This window comes from Neopelma chrysocephalum, unplaced genomic scaffold (assembly GCF_003984885.1).
Source record: "Neopelma chrysocephalum unplaced genomic scaffold, ASM398488v2 Primary Assembly neopelma1_26, whole genome shotgun sequence".
NCBI lineage: Eukaryota > Metazoa > Chordata > Aves > Passeriformes > Pipridae > Neopelma > Neopelma chrysocephalum.
In genome coordinates, this window is record NW_020897695.1 from 9305423 (window position 1) to 9328404 (window position 22982).

Sequence of the window (22982 nt, forward strand, 5' to 3'; positions counted from 1 at the left end):
ACGGTTACCACCAACCACACTCAGCCACTTGGTCATGCTGCCAGGAAACCACTGCCTCTGGCAGCTGGCTATGCAGGAGAGATTCCTCAGCAGTCACCCACAACCCCCCAGCCCTGCCCCAACACATCTCTGTTTTCTTTTTAAAATCACTGCTGATCCACATAACTAAAATTATCTTTTACTTATAAATAACATTCCTTAATGTAAACAGCCAAGCCTATTGCTCCTCAAGGGTACCATTTAATGGCCTTTTCTATTTCAGACTACAGGTCAGTTCACAATTTTTTTGGTCTGTACATCTACTATATTGCACAGAGAGTTAGCCAAAAGGCTCTCTCCCATTCCTTTGGGGTACAGCTTCTGACCAAGAGGTTATATCACAAAAAGTACAGATTTTTAAAAATAAAAATCTAGGCCCACTCAAGATACTTTGATACCAATCTACAGGAACTAGCACTCTCTTCACATAACTTCTGTAAAAGCAAGGCTCATTTGTTTTGGCAGGCACATTTTGAAAGTTGAGCCCCATCAATACACCACCAGCTTCTACAAGAAATAGGATTATCTAGTGCCTAGTTGGTTGGGTTTTTTTAAAGCAAATCATTAAGATAAATAAGCTTCATTTGAGTGTATTCCTTTCTTCTCCTACATTTAAAAAAGCTACCAGATAACTAAAAAAGAAATAGGAGCCTTCAATGTCAAAAAAATATCAACCAACAACATCTAGAAGCATTTTCTCATTCTCTGCTGATGTCGCCACTGTTACTTACAACGAAGTATTGGGACTACAAAATAAGCATAGTCAGTGCTTTTATACCTTTGAAAATGAACTAGCTACTCAGTGCCAGGACACACAACAGGCCACAATATATTTAAAAACACGATTAAATCCTGCACGCAGAATTGCTAGAACGTGTCAAGTCAAACACCTTTGACAACTTTGGGGATATCAGACATCATCTCCTGGGTGACGGCCTGGCTCAGGTAGCATTCTTAGCAGGGTAACAGTTAAGTTTCTCAAAAAAATTTCTCCTCTTGAAAACCTGTTCTCTCACTCTCTTTTCTCTAGTCACAGCAACAAGAAGCTCCAGCTTCCTCTTCAGCTCAGACAGATGGGCAAAACCTACAGCACTCTAGGAAAACTTCACAAAAAAAGACAAAAGTTCCAATTTGTGTTAGATGCAACTGTTCCCATCTTCCATAATACTGGTTTTGTGCTTCAGCCTTCCAACAGGGCACTGGTATCTTGATAAAAATGATCAAAACTGAAAAATGTATCAGCTACATTTAAAAAAGAACTTCAAATTCTGAGCCAACAGTATCAAACTCGGACATCATCACACACACATAGAGACTCAGTGTAAGGGAAGATGCAGATCTGGAAAGAGCTTCCAGGAATGAATCCCAATTTAGGTCACTTTCTTCAGGCTAAATCAAATTTCTGCTTAATAAACTGTAGTACTATATAACAAAAACTACATGCCTAAATTCAGCTGCTTCTTGTTGCTCCAGCAATCCACAAACTTCCACTTACCGCTTCTACCAAAGACACCATCTTGAGCTGAGCTTTTTGTAACTTAAAAATCTTACTCTCTTTTTCCCCCTACCCTCCCTTTTCTTCTTTTTTAAGGGCTAGTGTCCCAAAGCTTCTAAATGCAGGCTGCTAATTTTAAGAAGATTGTCCACAAAGCACTGAGGATTCTGTACTACAGTGTGCTACACTTCCTTGCTTATCAATCTCTTCAAGGGTACTCCCTTTCTCAGTAAATCATGAGTTCCACAAGCAAAGCAGTACCCAGGCCACACACACAACTCAGTGTCTTTTATCAGCAAGTGAACGGGAGGAGACTGGACTTCAAAAAACCATGATAGTTTTAAACTGCAAAAATGATATCTTGACACAAGTTACATCAGCTGCTCCTCTTTATGTTCTTACTGCAAAGCCCATGCCCCTACATCCCATTTGGCTTTATTGGGTGATCAAGACCAAAAAAAAGAAAAAAAAAAAGAAAAAAAAAAAAAGAAAAAAATTTCAATGGTTCAGTAACTCCCAAAACAATACTCTTAAATAGCCCTTGTCTTAAAAACACACTATAAGAACTACAGTTGGTTTATCTGAAAAAGAAATTAGACAACTTCCTAATAAAAATCAATTACAGGTAACTTACACATTATGATTAACAGACAGTAGGAGTAACAGAATTTGAAATTACTTTCTAAAGAAGAGGACCACAGTAACATGTAACAGTAAAAAAGGACAAATCTGGTTTATCCTTGAATTTTTTTGAGCTATATTCAACTCACAATACTACAAAAGAACTGGAAAAACAGCTTTATTGATGCTCTCAGCCATTACAGATTTTATTAAAGGTCATATAATTTAACTTAAGCCATTCCAATTGCCAAGGGCATTCAGTAGTAGAAAAGGGTCTCCTCAGCTCTTTCAAAAACTTTTTCATAGTTCTCCAGGTCTCATGTGCTCCAGGCTCCCTAAAATCTGTAGGGTCTCAGAGTGAAGTGTTTTTCTGGTGGGTAGCACTGGTAACCGAAGCTGAAGAAATTTGTCATGGTGAGAGATTTTCAGTGCATGAGATGTCTGATACGCAGCTGTGAGTCTCCTCAAAGAGTCGAAGCTTCAGAACTGCCCTTTACCAAGTAAACGCCACAAAAGCACAAATCAACTGGCTGGTGCAGGATGATGTGGGTAAGTTCTGCCCATAATCACTTAATAGGAAAAGGTATCAGAAAATAATACAGCTTTTCAACTCAAAGAATCTCTATACTCAAGAGATGCCCAAGAGCAACACGGAAGAACAAGTAGCAAGCAAATGTCGTGGTCCTAGTGCCTCCTGTCTATCTCAAACCAGGATGAAAAGCAAACAGCTTTTTTCATCTTTAGTAGAAAGAAATGCATCCCAACAGTCTGTCAATTGCTTTTACAAATAGGAAAGAGACTGTACACTTGTCAAAGTTCACTGACCTAAGTACCTCAGAGAAGCAAAAGCACAGAGTAATGTCATCAAATAACATATTTAAAGTTCTTAGAGTGCACTTTTGCATGAAACTTCTCATTTTCACAATTAATTTCAAACAAAGAGGATACTACAAAGACAAAAGTACAATAATTAATGATAAAAGTATCCACCATTATACATGGTTTCCACCTAACTAATGACCCACAGAGACCAAGCATGCTCACCTCTGTATTTGGTTGCAGCGCCTGTCCGTCCTGGGATGCAGATGGTACTATTGCCCATGTAATGTTGGCACTAGCAGATGACAAGGAGCTGAGGGCACCATTTTTCAGTTGCTCCTGGGAGTGTGACTTGGGCCCAGGCCATCCCAGGATACCTTCTGAAGCAGAAAATAGGTGTCAGCTTACAAGAGACAGATTACAGATTTCTTCCATTCACACAATCTAAATGAACTGTTATCTCTTCTCTGCTTCCAGGCACAGTTTTACTTTAGTAACAAAAAATCATGTACTTACTGAACTACCTTAAGGAATTTCTCGAATAATACCCCTGCATTTGGAAGCAATAAACACTCTAAATAACCCAAGTAACCATCTTACAGGCCAACTTAAGTGTGATTATTTTTTTTTAAGTCATTTAATGTTATTCCTCCCACCAGACTGTATAACCCTTATGTATAATTCTATCTTGCAAACCTTGGTAATTAAGCAAGTATTCTCTACCCACTATTGTCATAGGTATGAAGTTATCCAAGTAAACCCTCCATTTTTTTCTGCCTGAAATCAGAGTTTTAAGCCTAGCAGCTGTATTTTAGTTCTGTCTGTACTATTAAAAGCTTTTTCTAGATTAAGTATTAAAGTGCTTCAGTGGTCCCAAGATGAAGAGATCTCACTAGAAAGATACACATTAAATATGAATCAAACAGAACTTGACATCAGAACAACCCTTATTTCTGGGGGCACTTCATTTCCTGGATGGGTCTGTATTTAAGGATGCCATGAAAGAAAGGAGAATCAGCTAAGGCAACTGTGCAGTTGTTCCTCCCTTACTGCTCTAAAACATAGGATCAACAGTCAAATCAGTAGCCCTCAGCATAGGACTTAAATTTCAGCTATTAATTACATGCTGCTATAAAATGCAGAGATATGGACAAAAAAAAAAAATCACAGCTCTTCAGTCATTACTATAATTTGTATACGAATATACTATTAGTGCCACAGGGAGGGTCTCCTCTCATCACTGACAAGTTTTCAAGATGACGCAAAGCAATGCTAAGTACATTAAAGAACACGCAATTTCTCTTCTCCATATCACCAGGGTTACCAGAGATTGCCTCCTAATTAAAGTAAATGGTTTGATCTGGTGAGGCAATGTTGTGTAGTATTACATTAACACTTCCATTATTAAAAAATGGACCACGAATCCTATAGCCGAATTCTTAGCAAATCTAAAGATAAAACAGTTACAGAACATTCATCTAAAATGGCACTAAGTTACAATGACATGACAAAACTTCAGCTCTACTTGCTTAGCATGCTTTTGTGGCACCATCTTTTGCTGAAGAAAGCATGAAGAAAGCATAAGCAAATAGTTAAGTATAAAATGATTTTCAAAGGTCTAATTAATCAACAGGGGAAAAAATCCATCTTTTTTTCTTTTTTTTTTTAAATGTATATTTCATACAATTACAAAAATTTCCCCTTGCCAAAAGAACATCTCTGTGGCTCTGCTGTCAGGAGACATTAGCTATGTAAGAGAAAACGACGGTATCAAAACAAAAGGTCGTTTTCTTGGATTGGCTCTATTTATTGGTCTACACATGAGGAAGTTAACACCTGCCCCCATTCCAAAGGCGGAAGTTAAATCAAGGCTTGATGTTGGTATACACAGCAAGGAATGAAGACCACAGTAATCATAGTATCCTTAGAAGTCATTGCTTCTCAGGTCTTGAGTAGTTTGCTGCTAGGAACAAAGGATAAACCCAGATCCCTCAAAACAAGCTATGATTGAGAGGATAACTTGAAGGTTTTTTTGGCAGATCCAAAATGGGCTCTCACTGCATGGGAGGAAGGAAGCTTTCCATCAACATTAACAGTAAAAGTCAACGGGAGAAGTTAAAATAAAAATGTTGGTTTCTTGGAAGAAATTCACCTATCTGAAAACATTAAACATTTTTTACTCTGATTCACGTTAATTAGTACAGATTTCAAAGAGGGGAAAAAAGCAAATTAAAATAATTTTTTTTCACTTTGGAATAGCCACAGTTTTATGGCGTGTGCCTACGCTTCTCACTCTTCATTACTTCGCAGTAACAGAACTCAATCAATTTTTCTGTTTCTCCCTGTCAAACAGCTGAATATTGGACTACTGCTGCTATTCTCATATTAGAGAAACACTAAAAGCAATTGAACTGACTTCTCTTTATGCCAATCTTTGAAAATCTGATCATTTCCTTAGGCAATCCATTTTCCCTTTGCATATACAATGTATTTGGCCTTCACTGTAAATAGTTGCTTTTAAAATTTTTTTTTAATCTAAGTTATGTAAATAAGCACAATAAAAAGCTCCCATTTGAATAAGTACCTTGCTTTGTGGAAAATTTTTAAGTGTGAACATTTACTTCATCATCACTTACATGTTTTTAAAGACACTATACTAGTTTTCCTCTTCAGTACAAACACATTGCAAGAAGATCAATTCCTTCATCTTTCTCTGCACATTTTAGAGTATCTTAGAGAAACAGAAACTGTTAAAACTAGGCAAGCACATTTTTCTTCCTGTCCCAAGGGCAATGCTACCCTCACAAAACAAGAAATCTTGTCAGCCTAATCAATTGTTAAACAGATCTTAAAAACGCATTATGACCTAGCCAATAGGATGCCAGGAGTTAAAGTCTAAAGGATAATAAAACACGTGTTCCCTCAACACCCCTGCATATCAGAAAAACTGTTTTGTTAAACTGTCTGCCTGGAACATGACTACTTTGCAGAAGAGAAATATGCAGTAAAAGTTATTAGTCATAGACCACAGAAATCTAAATAAATAAAAAGTCATCTCTCTGAACAACAAAAGGTTGATAAAATTGATGCCTAGTTTCAGAGGCCCATCAGGGAACCTTTGATGATCTTTAATCTACAAATCTTACTCTGAGATGTCAGCATCCTCATATCATCCATATATCTACTGGTGCCATACATCTACTATAGCAGCCTACTTTTCAGGCAAAAGCAACGTATAATGAGAGAATTCAACTAAGACTAGAAAACTATCTCTATGTAGAAAGTGAAAGGCCATATCAACATGGCTCCCACTTCACTCACATTATCAGTTTTCCAAAACTTTTCAATACAGTTTCTCAGCATTTTTTTTTCCAGTTTTTCAGTACATCCAAAATGTTGTCATCTACACTAGTACGAATTATTCTTACCACAAAATAGTACAGGTAGTTATTGTCTATGCCATATCAAATCAAATTCTTTTATTGGAATTTACTCTCTGCAGACTAAGTTGCCATCTGTAAATCCACTCTAACCGAGTTGCCATCTTTGCCAGTTTATGGGACTCAAAAATTTCTATCACAAGTTCAATTCCCTGTTCTTATAAGAACTTCAAGGAAAAAAACATATAAAAACTAAACATATTATGAGAAAGTTTATCTTCAGAGTTGGATAAGAATAAGAAGAAACTGCTGTCACGCTTTTTTTTTAACCCAGACTTTTTTGTCTGTTCTGAGTCATAGCCGAAGACAGCTGACAGAAAAGTAAATTCAAATCTATTTTGATACATTTCAGAGTTCTAAACAAATTCTCCAAAAAGGCAGTCACAAATGATACAAAAGCATTCACAGCTACATAGCTACTTTACTATTTGCTTTAAGACTATGCAAAGCACTACACTAACTAAAACAAGACATCTGTTTCTGCAGTAAACGATGTAAAATTAGAAAGGACATACCAAATACACAACTAGTAAAATCAGCCAGATCTCTTCTACCTGCACGGTGTTGGTTCTGTAGTTCCAGAAGTGAAAACCCAGGTCTGATTCCTCTGAAATTCAGTGTATATGTACATACAAAACAAAAGCTCTTATAGAAAATACCCAAAAATTAGATTCTTTCCCTCTTGCCCTCAACATCAATTTCCACTGTGATGAACATGCAGCAGACAAATCCAAGGCACACAAGAACACTTATACATAAACAAAGTACAACCCCCAAACACAACCTACTATCCCTTCCCTACAGCAATGCTGTAGTTCACAAACACCTATTTCAGAGAGCACAACAGGCTGTATCCCCCGCAAGTGCCCTGCAAGTGCCCTCAGGAAAAACGTGTTTCCCTTCTACACGTGCACACAGCAGGAGGGAGGGAAATTCTCTCCAAAGAGAAGGCTTACAGGACATTTTTCCATTAGGCAATGTTGATAATCCTCTTTTGTTGGTTCTGATTTTCTAGGTACCTGATGTATCTTCAAACTCACTCTTGCATGATAATTGATGCATGAAATATGCTTAATACCTACCTCAATTCTACAACAAAAATTTTTCTAATTTTAAGTCCTCTGATCTTGATTTATAGACTACAAAAAAAACACATGTTTTCTGCTGGCACAATGGCAAACTAATTTCTATTGATAACACTCTTACAATATATTGTAACTATACTTTAACAAATATCCCCTTAACAATGCAGTGTATCCCTTGAAGAGAGACCAGTATTAGGTCTGGATTTCTTCCCCTGCTGGGGAAGGATGCGACAGTTTTGTCTCTCCACTGAATCCCTACAGCACACTGAACCAGCAACAGCAAGTGGCAGCTGTGTATCTGCTTTTCAGATTAGAAAGACAACATTACATTTGCTAATGCTGTGTGGGGGCTAGAAAGTAATGTTATCTTCAAATGAAAGAAGAACATGTAAGGAATAATGTATTAGCCTTTAGATAGAAGAGCAAATTGTTCTGGTTATTCTTGACAGAAGCAAGTCTGGTGATGCAATTAAGGGAGAATTGACTGACCATGACAAATTTAGTAAAGTACACCAGTAACAAAGAGTACTTTTTTCCCCGTCTTCTTTCTTCACAGCATTTGGAGGGCAGGGACACTTAAGCACAAACAAGGACTTATCTGCTCATTTTTCTGGTTTGTCATCTCAGCTACCAGAGAATTTCTAGTTGTCATTTGTCACCAAATTGAAAGCATCTAGATTGTCTTTCCTGTCCATTTATTTTCTCAAAAAAGGCAGCAATAGAGAATATAAAGTTCAAGTATATCCCCACACATACCTCCAGAATCATCTTCAATCCATTTGCCGCCATTGGAGTGAAAATAAGCAGCATTTACACATTCAAGCGAACTTCAGAAAATCAATATTAAGGATGAGTTTGGCTTTTGTTTTTAAAAATCTTCAGAAAAATGAAACATTCTATTCTATACTTTGGAAAAGTGGGCAAGGGCGAAACAGAAAAATATAGGAGAGAATTCCTATCAGGGAGATATTTATTCAGTAAATAAATGGCTAATGTGAAGCACAGACTGAAAGAATGGATTGATCTGCGCACGCTGCTACTACAAGAGAGGATTCTGTCTGCCAAAACACTAAAATAAAAAACCAGACTTAAAACTCAACATAAGCTGATAAAGCTACGTTAAAACAAACATTCAAGTTTGCTCTGTTCACAGTTGGAAGGAAGAATGTTAACCACAGCAGTCAACAGGCTCTGGAGATAACTCTTCTGCCAAAGGCTACAGAGGTGGAAAAAATAACACTACAGCTTTTAATATTTGAAGTGAAGACAAAAGTTTCTTCTCCACATTTTTATTTTAGAAGGCACCTGCTACCTGTCTGCATGCCAAATGAACTCAAGCTTGTCACAGGGCACTTAATGCTGATCAGCAAATGTTCGTGTACCAAAGTCGTGACATTCTTGGCCAAAAAAGCAAATCCTTGATGTTTTTCTCCCTCCTACAGAAAGACCAAAATTACAAAATCCAAAGAAGCTTGTATGCAATTCCTCATCCTCAACTCACACACTACCAACTAATAGTACCAACCAACACTTCCAGCTAATAATACACTTCTCCAGCATATTTTTCAATGAAAGAAAAAAATTACAAAGAATTTAGCCAGTGATCAATGCACGTACCTTTAATAATGACAGCTAGAAATTATTTTGACATTATTTGACATTATTTTGACTCAAAAGCAGAAACAGACAGGATTTTGCTTCACTGACTGTTCTTGTTGATGCACTTCCAAAATCAAGCTTTAATAAAAAAGACAATCACAAAAACTCTTCCGTGAAGCTCTAGAGTAGAAGTAAAATGTATTGACTAGCCTTCAAAACAAGACTGAAGACTTCAGTTTAATCTTCATGTCTGCTTGTAGGCTTGAGGTCTAAGATTGACAACTCATGAGAAACATGAAGTGGAAAAATCGTGTCATCCTTAAACTATTCCATGACAAAGGATGCTATAAAAATATTTTAAGTCATGACCTACACAATTGCAGATTCTGGACAAGATTTCACTACAGTGAATGCCAAGCTGCTTTCTTTCTAAAGTTACTGGAAAACAAAGCAATAAAAATATTTACAAAGAAGGAGATGCGTTTTCTTCCTGTCTAAAGCAATAGATACTATTTAATTATCATTTTCATAAGCGCATTCCATAAGTACTAGGTCAGTAACTCAGCTACTTTAAGTCCTTGCTTTAGAAGCAGTAAGGCTACAAGGCCTTCAGTGCACAGGGAAGTCAGCAAAACTTGCGTAATCGGCCAAAGACCTCAAGGACACAATCAGAGCAAAGGTGCAGAGAACACAGAGAAAGTAAATACAGACCTACTTTTAAAGCAGTTCTCCCTCTTTATGGCATAATAGTGAGAGCTTTTGATGCTGAAGGAAAGTAAACTCAGGGGTGAGTTCAAATCATCCAAGCTATGTCATTGATTATTTCTCACACTCCTCATGAGCAAGACTGTGCTGCCTGGCTGGACCAGGCTGCTTTCATGAATTGTAGGCTAGAAGCAATAGAGTAAGTTATCAAATTCCTATCTGGTCTCTCTCTACAGAATTCTCTGGATACTGCCCCACAACGCCTACTAGCATCTTTACACTGTGCAGCAGATAACGAGACAGCACTAGGATGGAAACATTAGGCAATAAATTGCACAGGGCCATGACACCTCACAGGAAAGGTGTTTGAGACTTCCTACCAGAGGAGCGTATGGCTTTTAAACTAACAAGAGTCATTTCCACCAGACAACGACAGTAAAGGTCATCTTTTGTTTGCACCTTCTGGGTATGAAATTAAAAAAATTCACCTGGAGGACACAATTAAAATGAAATATATCATCTCTCAGAATTAAGAGCTTGCTAGAGGATTACTTAAAGGCATTAGTCTGAACAGGTATGAGTTTACGCAGCTTTGATGACTCTGAATCTCTACCGACTCAGCAGAAACGTTAAGTCTATCAAAGTATGCCTGGAAAAGATTAAGTGTGTAGGAAAATCAGTAATCAAGACTTGTAGGCCAGGTTCTTTCAGGCAACTGTGTTGCATAACAAGGCCTAGGGAAAAAAAAAAAATCGTTTCACAGACTTTCAGTCCGGGAGAAGAGACTAAATATTTCAGCAGCTTTTAGTTCCCATCTTTTTTTTTTTTTTTTAACTTCCATACTAAAGGATGAGCCCACGCACACACTGAAGAATTAACTGCTTGCATTCAGGTTCTCATAGTTATACCAAAGATGCTGATGTGAACCTGTGCTACTGAATTTTGATTCCTGAAAGGATTCTTGTACAAGTCTGCAGTCTTAGGACGAACAAACAAAAACACTCATTAAATTTTATTAAGTATTTCAGAGTCGTGACTTTCCTTTTTTTTTTATTCCTCCAAAATACTGGGGATTCCCTTTCAGCAATTACTAATGCTGTACTTCCTTTTCTCTGTTCTTGTCCACATATCCTCAAAAATCATTACCAAGTCAAAATAGAGACACTGATTTAACAGATTACTTGGACACAGATTCAAGGACATGGACAACAAGTCATCTATCTCTTGACAGTTCACTTAGAACACACGGACCTGAAAAACAACCTTCAGGGACTTTGAAACTAGAAAGTGACTTTTCTTTGAAGGATGCTTTTCATCTTTGTTCCAAACCATTCTCTTCTGGAGTTAAATTATATTAAAGAATTTAATTAAATGCACTTTATCATTACTATTTAGATAAGTGCAAGGGGTTTTTTCACTTTATACAAGAAAGCCAAAATACAGAAAATAAGACATTTTTTAAAATTATGTTCTTTTATGAAACATCAGAATCTGGATGTGGGAAAGTCACAATATACCATAGCATAGGTGCCCAAAGTTTAAACACTGTTTTTCCAAGCACCATTTTTACACCATTCGCCTACTTCTCAGCTAACCCTCTCAAATTTGTCTTCTCACAATGGGAATTGTGAGGAGTGTGTCTTACCTAGCCATCTCAGCATCCCTGAGGACATATCCTGCCCTGTAGTAAACCTACTGCAAGTAAGGACAGGTCAGAATTTGTTGTGGAAGCACCTGAAAAAACACAAAAAGCCACCCCATATCCAGAGTTCTGCTCCTGCTGCTTTTCTTACATCAACTCCTAATCCTATTCGTAGGACCTGGTAGTGCAGATTATGCATGGGAAAACACTAACCATTATTTCAGAAAGCTAAAGCTCCAACTTCCAATATTATAGACAGATGTAGAACTGGGTGGAGTGAAAAAATTGAGCTACATGGGGACTGAGAGGTTCAAGCCTGCAAAGCTCAAAGCAGAATCACACTGACATTTCAGGCTCATAAAAATTTGCCACAGGTTTGTTTTATTTAAATAGCAGCATGGAAAACTCTTTGCTGATTTAAAGAAAACCACAGACTGAAATAAATCCACCTCAGCAGCATCCTTCCACACAGAAAACTAAAAAAACTATTTTCACTATAGCACTGCATAATATTACACATATTTTTATCAAACAAATCTGTACTGAGATTTCAATCAAGAAAAAAAAAAAGGTGGGGGGGCAAGCTAGGGGAAGCAAAACAACCAAGACAGTTCCACACTGCCATTAAGAATATCGGTTAATCTACCTCTTCTCGATGTCAGCTTATTTTTTGTGCTGCTCTCTTCAGGACCTGATTCCTCTAAGAAGACATAGGACAATCTCTTTTCCTCCTCTCTTCTGATTTTAATACATTTTGCATCTTTTTTTTAAGCAAAGAGTTATGATGCTTGACGCAGTAGCAGCTCACAAGCTGCTCACCTCAACTTGATTCCCTGAGGAATGGGTAATTTTGCCTGCTTCAGAATCATAATATAAAATCTCACGTCATATAAAATAATACCCAAGAGAACTTGTGCTCACCTGATGACAGTGTTCTATTATGATGATGGCCCACTTGATGCATGCTTTGCTGTAATAGACTCAGGCATTCTCCAAGGCAGCTCAGGGTGGCAGCAGAGGTAGCTTTTAAAAGTAGCAAGTCCTGATCCAAGGCAGAAAGGGGCCCAGAACTTGGGAGAGCTTCAATGGCTTGTACAAGGTTCTTCTGTTGTCCTTCAACTTGGCTCATGATCTGTAAAGGTCCAAAAACATCTGCTGTCATAGGAAATATCACCGTGTAGCTGCTGAACTCTTATGGATTGAAATAGTGACTAAATGTGAAGAACTACCACAAATGGATGTTAATGTTCTGATCCAAACATACCATATACTTACCCACAAAAACGATGGGCTTGAGACTACCAAAGGCCTGTAAAAATGTCAAGACCATGTTAGAGAAAATCGTCTCTTAAAATAGTAGGTTCACAATAGGTTTAATAGTGACTCATACTTTCTGAAAGTCTTCATAAGGAAAAGTGTGAAAATTCTACTTCTTTCTCCATTATTAATTTAGGCTTAGATTTTCTTGCCTTTGTATGTGATCTGAGACACCCAAGGAAGTTAGTGTCTCTCCTCCCTCCTTCCTACATGAAATATCTAATCACAGTTTAAGAACGGACATTATTCACTTCTCAAGCATCAGTAAGGAACTGTTTTTACAAAATAGGTAATTGGTAAGTTTACAGACATTACATAGGATGCAACTTAGAGTACTTATTTAATATCAGATAAGAATACCAGAGGAAGAAAGTTAACCTGTTTCTACATTTGGACCATCCAGATGAAATTGGTGCTTATATAGCAGATAAAAACATTATTTGAGCAGGTTGCTCTTTAAGGAAATTGGCAAGTTTTCAAAATCCTAAAGCCAAAAGAAAAAGGAGATATTCAAAACTTCTCTCTCCATTTTTACAGCTTGTAGGAAATTATACATGCACATGACAAGCCTCTTACACTTACCTTGCAAAAAACTTACTGCAAAAACTTACAAGTTTATACCTGAGGTATCCAAAGCTTTCAAAAAAATATATCTGAAGACATCTCAATAAACAAAGATTCGAGCTCCATTTGTCCACACTACTATACTGTAAAAATGTACTACAAACTTCATGCCCTTTTTATTATCATTTTTATATTTTCAAAACATAGTGTGCTTCCTGTAGCATCCCTACTCTGTCATCAATAGACTGATTTAAAAAGTATATGTGGAGTGCACTGAAAAGCTAGAAAGGAAACTAAACTCAGAGATGCAAATAACCATTCTTGCAAAAGAAGAGTAGAATTACATGAAAAGCTGTAGTTGCAGTTCATAAGGAAATTTAGCCAAATGCCTTGCTGAAGGTTACAATGACATTTTAATAATCAACATTTAAAACAGAGGCCAAAGCTTCAGTAGAAGCCACAGACAATTTCAATTCCCTTTGACAGAAAACAAGATCAGTCAGAAGGTGACACAGATGCCCTCGATATGCAGCTTTAGGGAACCACTAGAATTCCAGGCAGTGCTCTGTTTTCAGAAGTCACACACAGTGTACCTGAGCTCCACAGCATGGAAAGGGGGTTGCTTCAAAGACAAAACAAAACCAAAAGCACCACAGACACACACTCATGCAAATATTCCTCCCTCAGGAAAAGAGAACAAGGAGGTAAACTGAAGGAACAACTAGGAGAAAAAAATGACCATCTCCCTGTAAGATTAAACAATATAATTGTATGGGAAACTGCTTCTCTCCTTTTCCCATCCTGCATAAGAGTGTGACATTGAAAACCTGACATTCTCATGCTTCACAGCAACAGAAATGTTCTATTTTCTTTTCTAAGGGACTAGTTTCCCTACTTTCCCTTTTTTTTTTTTTGTGAGAAACAGCCTATATTTCCAAGATTTGCTTCCAAAGGAAAAAAATCAAAAATAAAACTTCTAAAACTTCAAATATTTCAATTATCCCCTCCCCCTTAATAAAGGACAACTATATTCTTCTGCAGATAAGACAGAAGAATAAGATTCACTGGTTAGAGACCTTACGAAACATTTGGAAAATTAACTTAATGTTTGCCGTTATCACCTAGCCCAAAACTTTACAGGCTTTTATCAGCCATATTTTTCCTAGATTAGGAGAAATTTCAATAAAATCAATGATTTATTCAAAACAAGGCGTTGCTCTGACTCTTACTGTTCTCTAGCTGACCTGAGATAGCTTTAAAGCAGCCTTTTGATTCATCCTTTCCGTGTCACCTAGTTTCATGTTATAGTTGTGATACCAGCAGCAGACACAGACCTGACACAGCAGAAGACAAGGCACATTCTGTGTAGTGTTCAAATTATTAGAACTTACTGAATATTTACTGCTCAAGCACTGATCAAAACCATCCTGTTTAAGGTGCCGAATGACCAGAACAAAAAAGGAAGAATCTCCCCTATTCTAGAGAGTAACAGAACAACTCTGTGGCCAAAAGAGTAATGATATAACATATATTATTGAAATAATTGAACTGATAGCTCAAATGAGTAATTCTTTACTTTTTACAACAGCAGAGGTTATTTGCCCCCATCTCCTCACCAAATTTCTACCCACTTCTCTTTCCACTCTTGTTTTGGCTTTGACACCTTGTGATAGTTTCAGTCTAGGCCTTCCTAGAGACCAGCTTGTAAACAGGAAGGAACTAGGGAAGTGACCAAGGAAGTATTCCATGCTATTCCTTTACGTAAGCTGAGGTATAAATAAGCCGGTCAGAGAGACCTCTTTCTCGTCTCTTCCGGCGAGGTTTGGGAACAGTAAGTTCCTGTGTTGGTCTTGCTTACCTGGAGCTGAGGCCCACCGCGACTGCTGTTGTCTGCCATGCGTGAGGGGAGAGTGCTGGGCCAGGTCTGGCTGCCCTGTTTTTCTCAAGGGAAGTGGTGAGATTTTGCCAGTTCTTTATTTTGCTGGTTACCAGGTTTTTCGATTGTGCATATCTGTTTTGTTTTGTCCCTTTTTGTCCCTCTTCCCTTCCCCTCTTTCCCTTTTGGGAGCCATTTGGGGTTTCTGTGTTCATTTGTACATAGTATCTTAATTGTATATTTGTAATATACGTAATATATATATATATTTTATATAGCTTTTGCTATTCCATTTTTTTTTCTTTCTTCTGGGAGGTTTTATGCTGTAGTCTGTGGGGTTTGGCGGGAAGCCAACTACAACCAGCTACACACCTCCTCTTCACCTATATATTCTTCTCATAGTATGGTAAAGAAACTGCACATTTTCACAAATGCACTGAAACTTCAAAAATACAACTTTATGGTAGACATAAAATAGAAAAACTGAAAGAACTATCAGGACTACACGTTTTAAAAGGAATTATATGCATGCAAATATCTAGCATTAGTAGGCCTGCATTTACTTAATTGCAAAATGTTCAGTAAGAGGAAGCCTCGTGGTAGGAAGACACCAGCTCATATGCATGGTTTGGTCCTTTCTCTGTCTTCTGCCTGCTGTAGGAGAACAAGCAGATGATACATGTTCCCTATAAACAGCGGCTCTTGAAAACTTTAAGAAGATTCAGACCTCTTAGCCTGTCAGAAATTCTCAGGTATCACTGATGTTCTTGTGGTGGGCTAACTTTGGCTGGATGCCAGGTGCCCACCACTCCCCCTTCTCAGCTGGACATATGGAGAAAAAGTACAACAAAAGGTTCATGGGTAGATATAAGGACAGGGAAGCCTCTGCCACTCCATCCTCCTCACTCTCTTCGCCTGATCAGCATGGGGTCCTCCCATAGGAGACAGTCCTTAATGAACTGCTCCAGTACAGGTCCCTCACAGGTTCACAAGTCCTGTCAAGCAAACCTGCTTCAGCATGAGTTTTCCACAGGGCCACAGCCTCCTTCAGGGATCTATTTGCTCTGCATGGGGTCCTCCACAGGCTGCAGGTGGATATTTGCTTGCTGTGGACTTCCAGGGACTGCAGGGGAGCACAGCCTGCCTCACCACAGTCTTCACCATGGGCTGCTCCACCACCTGAAGCACCACCTTCCCCTCCTTCTTCACTGACCTTGGTTGCTTCTCACATATTCTCTCTTCTCTGGCTTCTGCTGAGCAGCAGTTTTCTCCCCCTTCTTAAATCTGTTATCCCAGAGGCACTATCACCATGACTGATGGGCTCGGCCTTGGCCAGCAGCAGGTCTCGGAGCCGGCTGGCATTGGTGCTGTCAGACATAGGGAAGCTTCTGGCACCTTCTCACAGAAGCCACCTCTGTGGCCCTTCTGCTGCCAAAACCTTCCCGTGCAAACCCAATACAGTCCTCCTGAGTGACACTACATTCAATGAAACCTGCAATCCAATGACACTTTCACAAATGATCAAATGCAACAGGAAACATCTCTGATGTTTTCCTCGGTAGGTCACCCTCTCCCTACCACGTGCTCCAAACCAGCCAATTCACAGCTTCCATTGTTGCCTGCTTCCTCCTCTTCCAAGCTATCTTAAAATCCTGGGTGATTGGTCTCCCTACTTGCCACAGCAACTGCTAACTACTCCTTCACAGCTGGAACTGCACCTCCTGGATCTTCCTATTCTGAACACACAGCCAACCACCACGTAAGAGACCAAACACTTAAGAGACAAGATCTCAATGAAACAGTAAGTAGAAACTACTCTAACTCTCGGAGTCACCCCCATAGTATGTGGAAGATTAGCATAAAAGGCCATCAGGCACTCTAGGTTTGCAAAGAAATTTGCAAAAGACCTAAGAAGAAAGAACATTCTGTCATACAGTAAATAAACTAAAATTTGTTCTTACAAAATAATTTAGGAAGTAATAATGAAAAATTGAGGTGCTGTTTTCTGTGTTAGGAGAAAAAAATACAGTAATTCAATATTTTGTTAAAATACTAAATGATGTATTAATCTTTCCAATGCAGAGAAACCATCTCACAAAACCTGAATGTCATTTTTGATTTAGAGCTTCAATTTGTTTCTGAGATTCCCAATTATTAAATATAATAAGCTCTCTATTCAAGATTTTCCTCCCATCTTACAACAGAAATAAACAGAAACTGCAAAGGAAGAAAACTGAATAGCCACACCTGAATGTAAGAGCATACAACTGCTCTTGACATGATTTTATTTTAAATGCTCTTGTTATCCAGACTCCAGGACTAACAGCCCTAAGTCTGTTTGTCCAGGCCAGGTGTATATTATGATAATCAGAACATCGTTCAAGAATTATTGATCCTACAGGATTTCACTCAATTAACACAGTGCATCACAACAACTTAAAGCAAACACCAGCTTTATGCCATCTATAAACCTACCCAATCCACAGCTGCCTCAGGGGCATCTGCCAAGACAATGACTTCAAGTTTCCCAAAGCAAAGGAAGAATGGTATCAGCCATATTAACTCAAAAGGCAAACAGACACTCTTCCCTTTGTCACACAGGCCATGTGGAGCTGGCCAAGAAAATAAGCAGTGTCACCAATTCTGTCTTTCTATGTAATGATTTAAATAATTCAGATAATCCTACCTTTCTTTTAGAACATAAAACGTGAAGATTTTTCAGACCGCCCCAGCCACTATCTGATGTCCACATGAGCAATTTCAATTTTAATTTAGTTTGAATTTTAGTACTGATCATACAAATTGAATCCTCTTATAGTCGGTATTAAGATATGCCTACCCATGTGCACAAAAAAATCCAAAACACTCCAGAGAAAAAGGAAAATGTTTTTTTAGTGCTGAAAACCCACAGAAATTCTGTATCATCAAGCTCCTCTGTGATGTGCTAGAAATCATCTATCAAGGAGACATTCCGCTCCATCAGTTAACTCTTTTTCGCTACCATGGTAATCTCTGCACACCATCATGAGCAGCATGTTGTCTGATGACTTATCTCTAGGCAATTTCTCTGAAAGATTTAATGCAGTGATTTTTACTTCTAAATCCTTTCCATTACTGACTGCATGCAAGTTGAAAACAATTATTTAAAACATAGGAAAATAAACAACACAATAGAAAATGTTTATATGAAAAACAGAGCATCTATAAAAATAAACAGTTGCATGGAAAAATCTTTTACAAATTTAAATAGTAATAGAAAGGCAACATGCATCATTTCCCTACAACTAAGTCAAGCTGTTCTTGTGAGAAATTTACTGCTTTCAAAGGCTGGGAAAGAGCCAATTTGCTCCTTCATGCTTTTCTGGCAGGATTTGGTTAGTTGGTTGCTTTGTTTGGGGTTTTTTTTAATGAAGTGTAATATGAAAACACAGTCTCTCTCTCTCATACACACACACGTACACACACACACTTTTTGCTTTTTAGGCAATAGTACCAGAAGAAAAACATTTCACAAAACACTGAAAGGACAGGAGGTGAGACCAGCTTTTCAAAATATCCTAGAGTAAGTCACAAGTGATACATATGAGGACCTTAGCTCTCATTGTTAAACATGCATGTTTAAACAAACAGGGGTTCGGGGTTTTTTTTATTTAATATAAAACACTGCTTTTCTTAAAAGCAAAAGCAGATGAAGGACAGAAGAGAAGAAAGTCTACACATAAAAAATAAAAAAAACCTTCTAAGCCATTGTAAACCCAATACATTGAGTTGCCAATGTGAACCTAATACAGTCATCAATTCTGACCCTGAGCAAGGACTCCTCCTGCAATCTTGACCTGTATTTCATCAACACCACAAACTGTCATATTGTAAGTATCAAAAGTTAAAACTGACAACCAGTATATATAGAAGTTATATATATATACACACATATGTACATACGTACGCACACACATCTACCAAGAATTTATCAAAATGCAAGATACCAATACCTGGAACTCCAATGTCACTAAAGCAATCACACCAATCACTAACTGGACACATTAGCTACCAATAAAGCCCAAGTTCACAATTTCCACACCATTTCCATTAATATTTTCCACTTTCAAACATTTATTCTGAAAAAGGAAAGAGCATAGCCATGTATGCAAAAAGACTACTGTAAATACTGTTAATCACAAGCTCAAAAAATATACCTCACCTGACAAGTTTGACAAATTAAGGTAACTTCTACAAATGCTGTAGAAATGTGGGGGGGGGGTTCCCATTTTATGCATTTTTGTTTTTAGTTAGGCATAACCACTGCACAGCAAGTGAACTTTTGCCTTGACCTAACTTCTGAAAAGCATTCTCAGACTACTCAAGGTCACTTGCTACGTGCCTCTTACTACTTGATGAAAGAAATCTTCTGACAAGAATTTATAGACTTCTCTCTTTTCCTCTGTAAAGTCACATAATAGATCTTTTAACGAAATTCCATCCATAGTATGCAAGCTAGGAAGGCAAAATTACAACTTAATATATAACTAAAGTGAAAGAGCTAAATACAGAGATTGCTGCTGGAAGTTTTGCAATATCTAACAAAAGTCTCTTACCAAGACAATTTTGCATTTCAGCTCTAAAATTGTCTAGTGTACAAGACCAGACAACTATAAACATGCTTAATTTCCACAAGCAACATATCTGTACACTTCCCTTACAATAATACCTGATCTCTGGACCAAAAAGACCTCCTTGAGCTGCAAACAAGAGAGAAGCTTCTACCCATGAAGCTTCAATCTGGATGAAGACCTGCAGTAGAGCCTTTGTGAACATTACTATGCTAATGAGAAAAAATATTTTAATAAAGGATCCTAGAACACCGAGTGAGATATGAAAACATCTTGGAAAGATGGAACCAGATAATGACATCCATATCAGCTGTCCTTTCTTGATTACTCCTCTTTCCCACTGCAGAGAATAAGCACAAAATTCTCCATTATTGTCACCTCAGGGTAGCAGTCAGTTTGACCTCAATTATCTTAACTAAGCAAACAATGAACAGTAAAATTGGAATGACTTGTTATATAATAGTTATTAAGGCTTAGACACATACATCCTATCAATGAAGCTTCAAAGGAGCAAGTTAATTTTCACTTGGCATGTAATTTACAGACACAGACACAAAAAATGACAGAACAAACAGAACTATACCTCCAACAATCAGGATGGAAGCTAATCACCAGGGCACACTTCTTTTCAGTTCTTGCCTCTACTTTTATAATTCAATTTCTTTCCTCAAAGGAGGATGAAAACAAGCTGCCCCCACCCTCATCCATTATTTTGTTCTCTTTTCCCTAACCAGAAATCCACATAATCTCTGTTACGGGAAAAACTGAAAAGCCAGTTGCTACATATCTTTATTGTCTCAGCTAAGAAAACATTATTTCCTTTAGGGTTTTGCTTTGGCTTTCTGTGCTCAGCCTTCTCACCACTCACTCAGTAGGGTGGTTCCTTGCAAGGAAAGCCTTACAGAACAAAGATCAAATGTCATTAGGACAGAGTCTAAAAGCCAAGTCTAAGATAACCAGGAAAACAGGGAGCAGAGGAGGTAGACCAGCTCAATTGTTTCCTGTTCTTAGCTACTCTTTGCAATATGCTGCTTCCACTGACACTGCTGCTGTTCCACTGGTCACCGTCAGCACCTCCGGGGACCTCACCACACGATTTACCCTTCAGGGACCAACTGTTACTTACCTAATCCTGTAATGAACGTTTAAAATTGGCTAGTTAATTTACTCATAGACTAAACATGATCCTATGCTCCAGACTTTACACATTCAATTCCTATTTTACATCTTCAAATTCTGTAACTTGGACACTTGCTGCATATCCTTACAACATACTATCATCCTATTTTGTGAAGACAACATTCATTATTCATTTGATGAACCACAGGTTCTTGCTCACTAGCCTACTATTCAGTAGCTTATTAATCACACCTCCAAGCACCCTTGCTATTAGTTGCACAGCTACAATAATCAGACTTTGTATTTTCTAGGTTTGAATACCATTTCTTTTAGTCCATAAGGTTGCTGGACTTGTAAGGAGGGAGGAAAAAGAGGAGACAGGTTGTTTTTTGTTGAGGGTTCTGGAAGCCCTAAACATTCCTTGCAGTAGCAGAGGAAGAAAATTAATCTATCTGTCAAAGAAATTCTTAGTTTGTTGCAACTCAGGTATATGAGAGGAAGCTCCTCCTTTCCTTCAATGCTTTAAAAGAGGCAGAAGCTCAGTGAGAAAACAAGCTGACCTAACTACTTGTTTTACAAAAGCATCTCTCTGCTCAGAAGAACGAAAGACAGGACACACTTAGAAGATCTATCCTTAAATACCAAAGAGTGTATGAAATCTCTGATTGTCAACGTTCTCCAGGATTTTATGCAGACACTTTATTTGTATGCAAAACACTCCCAAGGACAACTTGAGCGTTCTCTGTGCGTTTCTATGGAACTCCGCTTCTTACATTGGAAAAATAGAGACACCAGAGAGAATTTTACAGCCTTTGCAACACATATGCCAGTTAGTAAAGAGGATCTAAGCAGTTCTGGCAGGATCCCTGAGAATGCCTCCAAGCAATCTCCACAAAACAGCTCACCTGCTTTAGGCCAAAACAAATCAGAAGGTTCCCTTTGCTACTTCACGACGACTCCTTACCAGACTTCCTTATGACCACAATTCCAGACTTAAGGTTTAATGCATACTTTCGGTATTTCATCTGTCTTTCTCCTCACCTGAGAAATGAGCTACTGAATGACAAAAACAACTGGGGGCAGGGGTGAGGAAAAGACCTTGTGTCCACACAGACAGACGAGGCCAAAAGGTCAAATTTTGCCAGAGAATATTTCAGCAGACAGACAATCTTGGATTTCCTAAACCAAAGGATGTTTTTAATCGTAATCAATACTCTGAGATATTCAGCTTCTCTTGAATGCCTTCATATTTTATAGATGGGGGGAAAAAATAGGGGAAAGGGGAACGCTTTTCCTGTTATACTCCCAAAATCTGCTAGTTATTCTTAGAATCCCTGCTTTTTCCCTCCTGAACCAACATAAACTTCATGTTCTTTTCCCTGCAGAAGAGGAAGATTTACAAACAAACCAAAGTACTACAACTCTAATAGTGTCAGCTCTCTTAAGAGTTTCATGGAGCTACTCCACAAGTCTTTAGGTGAGAAGGGAAATCTTTTTTACTAAGAGCTGTCTGCCATAATAAATACACAAGTGAAAGGACATGATTCAGACATATTGTTTCAATGAGCACTGATCTTCCCCACAAATCAGAGTGAGTGGGCTATTCTTCTGCAAAATGATCAGTATCAAGCTACCACTGGTCACTTTGCCACTGCAGGGAGGTGTCTGGGAATCAGGGCATATTGCAGGAGACATTACAGGTGTTTTTTTTGCCTGTTGTGTTAGAGCTCCCTGTGAATATTCCACACATCTAAGGTAACACATGACATTTGCTACCAGTTTGTACAAAAACACAACTACTAAGTGCTGGGTTCCCCCACCATGATCCTTTTTCTTCAGTATTTTATAATCTACCTGCTATATTAACCACATACTACTAATAGTCACCTATTGAGATCTACCATTTACTATCACAGACAACTCAAGGGGAACAGAGTGTTGGGATCTTGAGAAAAAACCACAGAGGAGAGGAGAGGGTCGGAGAGGGTCGGAGAGGGTCGGAGAGGAGAGGGTCGGAGAGGGTCGGAGAGGGTCGGAGAGGGTCGGAGAGG

General features: G+C 38.2%; 1 protein-coding gene across 1 annotated transcript in view; it reads right to left on the minus strand.

Annotated features, from left to right (window-relative positions):
- OSBPL10 (oxysterol binding protein like 10) overlaps nt 1-22982 on the minus strand; it is a 118571-nt gene that overhangs the window by 39023 nt on the left and 56566 nt on the right. The window contains exons 5-6 of the mRNA XM_027675451.1: nt 12367-12577; nt 3200-3354 (exon numbers count right to left, since the gene is read on the minus strand). Of these exons, the coding sequence (XP_027531252.1) occupies nt 3200-3354; nt 12367-12577 (366 nt within the window). The remainder of the gene's footprint in view (nt 1-3199; nt 3355-12366; nt 12578-22982) is intronic.